This window comes from Aristolochia californica, unplaced genomic scaffold (assembly GCF_029961685.1).
Source record: "Aristolochia californica isolate CCGP_79_NKW_82.1479 unplaced genomic scaffold, dmAriCali1.0.hap1 SCAF_7, whole genome shotgun sequence".
NCBI classification, from domain to species: Eukaryota; Viridiplantae; Streptophyta; class Magnoliopsida; order Piperales; family Aristolochiaceae; genus Aristolochia; species Aristolochia californica.
Window position 1 is genome coordinate 39,791,951 of NW_027182268.1, and position 10,578 is coordinate 39,802,528.

At 37.1% G+C, this 10,578-nt stretch overlaps 1 protein-coding gene and 1 long non-coding RNA gene across 2 annotated transcripts; one reads left to right on the forward strand and one right to left on the reverse strand.

Moving 5' to 3' along the window:
• Window positions 1-53: 53 nt before the first annotated feature.
• Window positions 54-3,988, reverse strand: LOC137936816 (amino acid transporter AVT6A-like). Its single transcript, XM_068781712.1, has 5 exons — window positions 2,684-3,988; window positions 1,945-2,097; window positions 1,350-1,553; window positions 687-1,152; window positions 54-504 (listed from the first exon to the last, which is right to left on the reverse strand). Exons 1-5 carry the CDS (start codon window positions 3,102-3,104, stop codon window positions 369-371), a joined length of 1,380 nt encoding a protein of 459 aa, XP_068637813.1. The 5' UTR covers window positions 3,105-3,988; the 3' UTR covers window positions 54-368.
• A 729-nt stretch (window positions 3,989-4,717) lies between these two features.
• Window positions 4,718-6,570, forward strand: LOC137937823 (uncharacterized). Its single transcript, XR_011109662.1, has 4 exons — window positions 4,718-4,795; window positions 4,889-5,049; window positions 5,231-5,430; window positions 6,283-6,570. It is a non-coding gene; the product is annotated as an uncharacterized lncRNA (long non-coding RNA).
• Window positions 6,571-10,578: the final 4,008 nt, after the last annotated feature.

Here is a 10,578-nt window from a genome sequence, read left to right on the forward strand (position 1 = left end):
ACAAAAGAAATCAATCTGGATGGCAATCTACTCCTGTATTCTTACATCAATCGGAGGATATGCAACCGAACAGTCAATTAGCACATCTTAGAACCAATACAGAGGCAACAATATCCCCCATTGTATACATGACAGTACATGTTCACACAAACAAATTCTGCTTCAATTCTACACATACAAACACCCTCTAATATATGAAACTAATCCACCACTATATATTGAACACTTAAAAACGCAGTTTCTTATTTGCTCAAACCATGATATCCTAGAAAACTTTGGATTTTCTAGATGAAACTTGAAAATGTCTGCCCATGGCTGCCCTGTATACAGGCCCTCAGACATCCTATGACAAGAAGATCCTTCTGAGCTCATGCAAGAGGAGAACTCTTCTTAAATAGAGAGTTGGCATCGCTGTAGATTGCCACCGCGTTTGAGAATACAGCCAGAGCAATCATAAAGACCGATAAAATTTTGTCCTTCTTAGTAGCTATGCCATGTGTATCCCTGCATACAATTGAGACACAGGTAACAAAACTATAAATTAGAAAAAGTAAAATAGACTAAAGATTAAAAAGTTTCCATCTGGATAAACTTGTTTCTAAGCAGTACAGATGACTAGATTATACATCAATAGAAGAAGCAGTTTGTCGTTTGCATTTTTCATTATGTTTCTCATTTACACTAACCTGAGAGTTACCGCAGCCGGAAAGATGAATCCAATGCAAACTGCAGCAGTTGCTCCCGTGAACTGAAATGCATCCCAAATGCTTGGGATAAAATTTGCACCCAAAAAGACAGCAGCGATGAGCCCAAAGCTGATCAATGCAAACCTTTTATTGTCTGTGGTCAAAGACCTAGCCGATGGAAATAGAAGGCCATCCAAGTTGAGCCGGAGTGCAAAGAAAATAATGGGGAAGACAAGCATGAGATGAACAGCATAACTAATGCGAACAGCATCATTAAGCACAGAGCTATATGGAATGCCCAGATCAGTATCAAAATTGGCAAGTACATCGTCAAGTGTAGATTCGCCAAAAAGGAGAAAACCAAAGAAGCTTGTGGCTATGTACACAGTTGAACACAAGAGAAGGGTTGCTTGGACGATATTTCGTATTTGGGAGGAGTCCTCAAGCTCATTGTCTATGGTGTGAACTGCACAATCAATCTTCATCAAATTATTCAGGATAAATTGGTACTCACCATAGGTAACAAATATATCAATCATATTCACCCAATTCAAAAGAAGGAAATCCTTTTTTTTTTTTTTTCCTTTTTCAGTTCATCATAACCAGTAAATTTTCATAAAGGAATTACTTTCCCTCCTAAACAATGATTTTCCAGTAACATACCATTGTAATGGCAAATGTATGCAGTGACCAAAACAGGCACCACGGTGAAGAGTTTCCAGATGGATGATATATCAGTAACAATGGGCAGCAAGCGAGGCATTTCAATGCTGCCATTTATCAGTTTGACAATGGTGATTCCAGCAGTAATAACAACAAATACCAAAGCTAGTGCAACTGATAAGGCTGAAGTGTATCTCAATGAATCTGCAGAACAAAAACAACAACACAAACTTCTCAATATCAAGAAAAGAGGTCACATGCAAGTCTTGAAGGGAACAAACTTATGATCTCTTACTGAGGTCCTAGCACATGAGTTTAACCCTATTTTTTTCTTTAGTGTATCCAATTATGCCTAACTAAGTCCAATATTATCAATGCACTCTGTTCACAAAGCCGAACATGAAGAAAAGCTATGACGAAAAGATGGAAAAACCTTCCATATTTTTCTGGTCAACAAGTTATTTAGCCAGACCAACTTTAAGAGCCTATATGTGATACTTGAAAGAAGAAGCTGACAGCACTAAACAAATTGATTGCCTTTGAGAAGAGAAGGGCATAACATAACTACTGTCACCAACAAATAAGCTAAACTTACCAACACGTTTGAAACATGCCAATGGAGCAAACACAGCAAGAGTCGTGATAAGCAGAACAAAGAAGCGCCCATTCCACCAGTGAACCCCAAACCATCCTTCCAAGATACCTGAGTGATGCAGCCCAATTGAAGATGTTCCAGAAAGCACATCACCTAAGCACATGAACAGAGAAACACATTAGGTTTGCTGGAATTTATTCACAGAAAGAATAACACAAAGCCAAGAATCACCAGACCAGTCTAAAAGGGATAACATGAGAAACACAGATGCAACTCTTATATGAGCTACAAAAAAGAAATGAAAAGTTCAAAGGTTTTCTATGGAGGAGCACTTTAAAGTATACCACTCATTGATTTTGCTTTAAAAGCACCACAAATAAGATTTAGATCACTGTAACTTGTAAGTACATAATGAGATTAAGGGGAAATAACAGTAGATTAGTTTCCAGAGAAAAATAAATACGGCAGATTGAGATTGCATCGTTCAAATGTCATAATTAACTTGACTATAATCAACAACAGTTGCTCCATCAATTCAATGCGAGATAAGTAGATGAAGTGGTGTGAAAGCAGATGGATCTTTCTCATGTCATCGTATTCAATAGCGTCAAAAGAATATAAAACAAACGCTAATCAATCTTTCAAAGTTCAGACAAGTCATATAGAAACTCCAACTAAAATCAAAATTCAGTAGGTCAGACGCAAATAAAACAAAAAATCGTTAGAAATAGAGCTTTACCGATGATAATCATATAGACAACAAGTACCCCTACGTTGTTGATAACGACACAAACTTGCAGTAGGATCCTCCCTGTCTTTCCGAAGGCGTCCGCCATCAAGGCTCCGTATGAAGACGACTTTCCAGCCTTGCTAAACTTGAGAAGCATCTCAATTGACGCCTCCGTGAGAAACGCCATAAACACAATCATGGCAATTCCAGGTGCAAGCCCTAAAACTTTCATCGTTGCCGGCAGAGCCATAATTCCGGCTCCTACAATGGTAGTGGATAAGTTGAAGACAGCTCCCGGGAACGAAGCTCCATTGAACCCATCATGAGCGATGCCCTCGTGCTTCGGCAACAGTGGAGCTTTCTCATCCACAATCGGCTTGTGTTTACGCTGCTTCTTCTCCTTAAGCGGCGCCAGATTTTCAATCGTCATATTCGAATAAAATCGAAACCAATGTATATGTACAAAATATACAGATCTTACAAACTCTAAAAACCGCCGGAAAACGGCCTTCCTCCACAATCCAGACAAAAATGAAATATAAACCTGAAACCGTAAAAGCGATACGTTCCTTAGGAAGAGCTTCGAAAGCTAAGAATCCTCAAATTGGAGAGAAGATTAACGAGTTTCTCTCTTGTACAGCGATAACCTATTGCAAACTCCTTCAAAACAACAGATGACCTATGCTTCAGGTCCCGATGAATGACGAGCTAAAACCTCAGAACAGGTCAGCTTCGAGAGTGGATTTTGCCGAAGAGAAGCGATCCACGCGACTCTTTTACTCTGCTGACCGGTCCTCCGTACCAAATGAAGGAACTTCTTTGAAATTACAGAACGGGCAATCCTAGCCAAGAAATACTTAAGAAAACAAGGAAGCAGAGACGCTTCAATTTAACTTGAAATCCACCAAACAAAAACGAAAAACTCCTATAAAGTCTAAACAAGAAAGCGGACTGACAGAAACGAAAGATGAGCAAAAAGATCTACTGGATTCCTTCCCTCGTTTCTCCTCTTCCAATCCTCGAAGCTCCGGCGATCAATGAGGACATATAAGAAAGCCTTCCGTCTTCCACACGTTTTTCTTTTGTCCTCATCGAGAAAACCAATAATTCGAGTTTTTCCCCTGCGCTGCCATAAACGTCAGCATTGAGAGTACAAATCGGAGGCAGAGAAAACGACCTAGATTTGGGGCTCCTTTCCCTTCCCGCCAGACCGATCTCGTACGTTATCATCCTGCCTATGATTATCGCCACTAAGCTCTTCTCAGTTGTTCACAAAATCGCCACCATTTCCGTATTTCCCTCTTACGACCTCTTGTTCACTCCCTAAAGGTCATCATAATATATATATATTTTTTAATTTTAAATATAGGTTGAGCTCGATTCCGGCCGTAGCGGCGGTTAAACTCGGTTAAATACCAGCCAAGGCCGCCATCGGACGAGTGGCGCCTCGGTAATTTTCCTTTAACTTTGGGCCCGATTCTATACCATAAAATTTCACGGTGGAAGCGTTTTTCAACTTTTCTAAATCTGGTAATGGTGCATTAATTTAGCGTCCGATGTAAGTGTAACACAGAGGAGTCGGAATCAAAATGACAAGGATTTTAACGAGTTTCGTGACGTGTCAAATAATAAATGGCTTTGAGCTTTAAATTATCCGAGCTGAATCTGACATAGGCACCACCACTAACCACTGGATTCCACGTAACAAATATATTACCTGTCTGGCAGCGGGCCCCACTTAAATTAAAAAGTTATAATAAGCCTTATCATGGGACCCACTTGAATTAATTAAAGTAAACTGGTGGCTGCAAATCTGACGTATGCCACGTGTAAAGGTGACGAGGAATCTTGTAACGAGAGAGTGGCCGCAATTAAAATAAAATAAAAAACTAATGGTAGGAATTAACTCGCTAATTAGATTTAGGCTTCAGTCAATTCCGGAGCCGGGATTAGTGTCGAGACTGCTGGTAGGCTTACAGAGGATTCCCATCACGTCTCGTTGTTAGGAATAATTGGAATATAACCTGGTTTAAAGGGATCCGAATTCCATAGAAAAATTTGCAATTGGATCTCCCATTTCAAGGCTCGCAGATGGAGACTGCACAGGTACAGTGGGAAAGGGTAAGTAGGAAAGCACGGTGAGTTTGAACCAGTTGCTGTGATTTCGTTGGGTCGTTTTCCTGAAATGGATTTTCTCTCTCTTATATTTTCCAGCTGAGTTCCCTCGACTTTCAGAAGGGGCGACTTGACGGTGATGGCAACGAACGCGACGGCGAGCGATTAAGCAAAACGAGATGAGAGGGAAAGAACGGGAACGAGACGCGAACGTTTATCAAGATCGAATGATCAAAGATGCCGTTTCATATTTTTTGCAGGTTTTCTTACCCTCTACGTACAATTGTCTAAAATTATGAAATTTGAACAGATTAAGGGAAGATATCACAGTATAGTATTCGATCAGGATTTTGTTCTATAGATATAACATCTCGGTTAATTTTAACTAGCTACAATGCTAATTATCAAGTGTAACCTCATGGAAAGTGATATGAAATTTAGGATGAGATAATTAGAAGGTTCGGGTGACAAAGGGAGAAAAGAAGAACGACAATTCTTGTCCGATTGTCGTCAATCGTATACTTCAACCGTTCAACGGTGGAAGTTCGAAATCATATCTCAGGATGGAAGAGAAGGCGGAGGCACAGCGGGACGACCTTGCGGAGTCGTTGGTGGATCTCTTCGCTAACATGTCCGTCATGGTAAAGGAGGAACTACCGGTTTGAGCCGATTCCTTGTCACTGTCTAGTCTCTTCTCTTGATTTAATTTAATTTTTTTGTATGGTTGTCTCCGAAGCTTGAGCTTTTTCTTGCTTTGGCCTTTTGTCTTCTGGAAATTTTGAAGTAGTAAGTTAGGGTTTGATAACGGAGACTGATCACTTTCCTGCGGAATTTCAGAGTCTGTCGCTCATTATGCATTTTTTTTAAGGAGTTGTAGTAGCGAACTGTGAACTGGTTTGAGTTAGAGATCGTGCTAATAGATGCAAAACATTCAAAAACCAAAAAAATTTAATTTAGGAAACTCTGTTCAAGGAATATGATGATTACAGGGTATAGGTTGGAAGTTTGAGTTTGCTGTTAAGTCTCAATAATCTTGTTCAACTTCATGGAGGAAGTTCTGAGGAATTCAAGTTCCTGGAGTAACATTCACCAACAAAATCATTGTGATAAGTGTATATTCTAATTGTCTCCAAAAGATTTTACTAATGCTTACTGTGAGAAATGGATGAAAATTTGCACATGTATGCCGAAGAGTTGTATCATCTATGTTTTCTCTCCGATTTCTCTTATATCTTGGAGCCTGCCCCAGGAAAAGTATTTTTCAGCTGTTTTACAGACACTAAAGGGGTGTCTTGATTACTCCAATACCTTTTCTGCCTCTTATTCATTCTTACTGCCCAGACATAGATGTACTGCCTTTTCTCTGTTAATGGTTGAAAAATGTTCTGTGGTGAAGGAGGTCAGGTTTCTGCATTATTGTGTTTTAAGCGCGTGAGAAAGAAGGTAATGCAAGGGTTATTCATCCTTTGTCCTTGTTTTTGTTCCTTCATCAGGTAGGAAGTAACCAGGTAGAACTTCTGGAGAAGATGAACTTGCGAGTTGCAGAGGAATACAACAACTTTGGTGATGTAACATCTGGATTAAGGGTCTTTGTGGAGCAATTGAAGGAGAAAAATGACAGCTTTAATCAGTATATTCAGCAAATAAGAGAGTTTGAAGCTTTAGTCTCGATGCTTGATAAATATGTCAGTTCATTAGAATCAAAAGTTCACCTGGCTTTTAGCCATTTGGCCAGTTAGTCTAGATTGTTCTATGAGTATTTCAAAATTTTGGATCTTTTTAGTAGCTCAATTAGTTCTTTATGATTTGATTTTAAAATTCAAAGGTCATATGTAAACTCATGATCAATTTTGAAGTAAAAAAAAGGGTATTTTCAAAGCAGCTCAAGATAAATAAGATTTGAAAAAAATAAGTGCACAAGTAGTTGAGTGAGTATACCGAGTTACTTGAACCTAAAAGAGTTTACTTTAATAACTAGTATATTTTACCGTTTCTATACCAATAACTAACCCTTGGTAATTTTATTAGTGAGGTGAGATTTGAGTAATTGAATGATCTTAAGGGGGGTTAATCAACAAACTGAAAATTTGATCTTGATCTTCATCTTATGCATCTACATGATCTTCATCTTCGAAATAGGTGTTAGTGTGAACAAGTTCATCTTCGAAATCTTCGAAATAGGGTATTAGTGTGGACAAGTTCATTTTCATTTTTATTTTCATCTTCGAAATTTAAAATCATTTATTTTATTAATTATAAAAATAAGTTAATTAAACCAAGTGTTTGAGTTAACAATATTTTAATTACCATTATTAAATCACTAATACAATAGAGTAAATAAAAAATAAATATGATTAATGAATAAAAAATATTATATTAATAACATAAGATAGATTTTTTACATGGTATTAATTAATAATATATTTTGACAAAATTAAAAGTAATTAATTAATCAAATGCATACTTTAATTATATTTTATTTACCAGAGACTTAAATATGAAGTTTAATATAGTAATAAAATTGAACAAAAATAATAAATAAATACATATACAACTTTATTAATAACCTAAAAAAAGATTATTCTAATAACGAGTTCGTGCCTTTAATATTAAAATCATCAAGTTACAAGTTTAGTACATATAAATGACGCATGTTCAAAAGTAATAAGATACAACCATCATTTATCGTTCCACATGAAATTCGATATGGCATTTTGAAATTGTGCGGCTCTTGTGGATTCTAATGCAGTCTGCCTCCAAAAGCATGTTACTTGGCTACCCACATCCTCAAGACGCAATCGTCGTTGTCTGTATACATTTTACATAAAATTGGATATGACCTCTACATAAAATTAGGCATAACCTATATATATAATACATGTATAAGATTTGGCATAACTTCTTCTTAAAATTGAGCATAATCTATGTATATAATACTTATATAAAATTCGGCATGACCTCTACTTAAAATTGGGCATAATCAATATACATAATACCTGCATAAACACTCCATAAACACTCCATAAAATTGTCTATACATTCCATAAACACTCTATGAAATTGTTTATATACACTCCATAAAATAATCTAAACACTCCATACACTGCATAACATTATAAATAAACTCCATACAATAATCAAACACAACAAAATTAAATGAAATATCACTATCAATTTACAATCACCCAAATAAAAACTATAAATCCATTATAAATTTACAAACTATAATTGTTTCTCTTCATGCTAGTTGTTCCTCGCCCATTTCCCCCTATGAACTGATCTCCAAATCTTCCCCTTGATTGATCTTTCTCTTGTAAAGGAGGCAACTCCTTCAATACTGCAATTGTTACATCATCCGCATTGCCCTGACATGCAAGTAAGAACATCCAGAATAAATCCGTTGTAGAATTTAGGATCTCATGAAAGGAACTTTAGATCAACAAGAAAGAAGAAGAAGAAGAAGAGAGAAGGAGAAGAGAAGAAGAAGAACGAAGAGAGTTTGGATTAAGGGAGAAGAGGGTTGCGTCAAAAAGAAAAATGAGGACTGGACGAATTTGTGGAAAGAGAGGAGAGTGCTTCAATGCCTTACCTCTTAGCCAATGCCTCTATTTATAGTTTTACAATACCCTTAGGGCTACAACTTGATAAAACAAAAGACATAAAAGGAACACATATTTACACTTATATGTCATCTTTATGGAAAGTACCATATTTTACACATATGCCACTCCTTTGACGTGTGGGCTTCTTGTCTTGAGCTCATGGGCTTGAGCCCATCTTCCAACACTCCCCCTCAAGCTGGAGGAGAAAAGACATCATAAATACCCAGCTTGCCACATATAAACGATAGGATTTTAGATGTAGCGGGTTTAGTGAGAATATCAGCTACTTGCTCTTGAGATGACACATGTTTGAGAGAGATTATTCCTGCTTGAAACTTCTCCTGTATAAAATGACAATCCACCTCAATATGTTTAGTTCTTTCATGAAAAACTGGATTTGAAGTGATATGAATAGCTGCTTGATTATCACAATGCAGATTCATGAACCCCTTTTTATAAAAACCTAGTTCGGTAAGAAGGGTCATAATCCATAAAATTTCACTAACGGTATGAGCCATAACTCTGTATTCTGCTTCGGCGCTAGATCTTGTAACCACATTTTGCTTCTTACTTTTCCATGTAAGCAAGTTTCCCCCAACCAAAGTACAATATCCTGATGTAGATTTTCTATCATCAGGAGATCCAACCCAATCTGCATCTGAGAAGCCTTTTATATTCAAGTGCCCATGTTTTTAATACAACAATCCTCTTCCTGGAGCTCCTTTTAGATAACGTAATATTCTCTCTAAAGCCTACCAGTGGGTAATTTGTGGTCTGTGCATGAATTGACTCACCACACTTACAGTATATGATATGTCTGGCCTAGTTACCGTGAGATAAATCAGTTTTCCCACGAGTCTTTGATATTTGCCAATATCAATATCTTCTTCATTTGTAGCACATAATTTTACATTTGTATCCATAGGTGTGTCAACTGGTCTACAACCCTTCATTCTTGTTTCTTCAAGGAGATCCAAGACATATTTCCTTTGAGACAATATTATCCCATGTTTGGATTGAAGAACTTCTACACCCAAAAAATATTTAAGCATACCAAGGTCTTTAGTCTTGAATTCCTGACATATCATCTGTTTCACCTCTTGTATGCTCAAAGCATCATCACCGGTTAAAATAATATCATCCACGTATACGGCCAATAATATTTTCCCTTTGACCGTATCTTTATAATATACGGAATGATCAACTGAACACCAATGAAAACCAAACCGTAGGAGTGTTTGACTAAATTTATCAAACCAAGCCCGAGGAACTGCTTAAGCCTATATAAAGACTTTTTTAACTGGCATACTGACTCCCCCTCAACCACATAACCAGGTGGTTCAACCATATAAATTTCCTCACTGATATCACCATTTAAAAAAGCATTTTTAACATCCAACTGATAGACGGGTCATGAGGAGTTAGCAACAATAGATAAGATGATGCGTACCGAATTCAATTTTGCAACAGGAGAGAAGGTCTCCTCATAATCTATCCCATAGCACTGCGTATAGCCCTTAGCAACCAGTCGAACTTTAAGACAAGCAACCGATCCATCTGGATTATGTTTCACCGAAAAAAATCCATCGACAACCAACCGGTCTTTTACCTTTTGGGAGTGATGTTAAGTATCAGGTTTGGTTTTCATATAAGGCGTGCATTTCTTCATCCATAGCCTCCTTCCATCCTGGATGTCTCAGGGCCTCCTGATACAACTGTGGAACAAAAGTAGAAGAAAGGGACACAAGAAACTGAAAACACTCGGAAGATAAGCGATGGTGAGACATAAAAAAAAGGGCCAATTCTTTACTAGTTTACTTTTAACAATCTAAAAATTCTGAATAGGGATATAAATATTGCCCTGATGAGACATTCTCAAACAGGCCTCCGGACTCAAAAGTCTCCTACTCCAAAAAAATAAGATTGGAAAACAAAATCTTAGAACAATGGTTGAAATGGCATTGGTCAACAAGTTTTCAACAATATCAAAAGTAGGATATATCAATCACAAGTAACTGTCTATAAGGAAAATCAAATACAACACTAAATTAATAAAAAAATAGAGTTTAGACTTACCTTATGAAATTTGAGAAAAATCAAAGCCAAAGGTTTAAATCGGAACCACAAAAAAAAAAAAAAAATACCATGTGATGGATATGTATAACACCCAAATCTCTTCACCACATG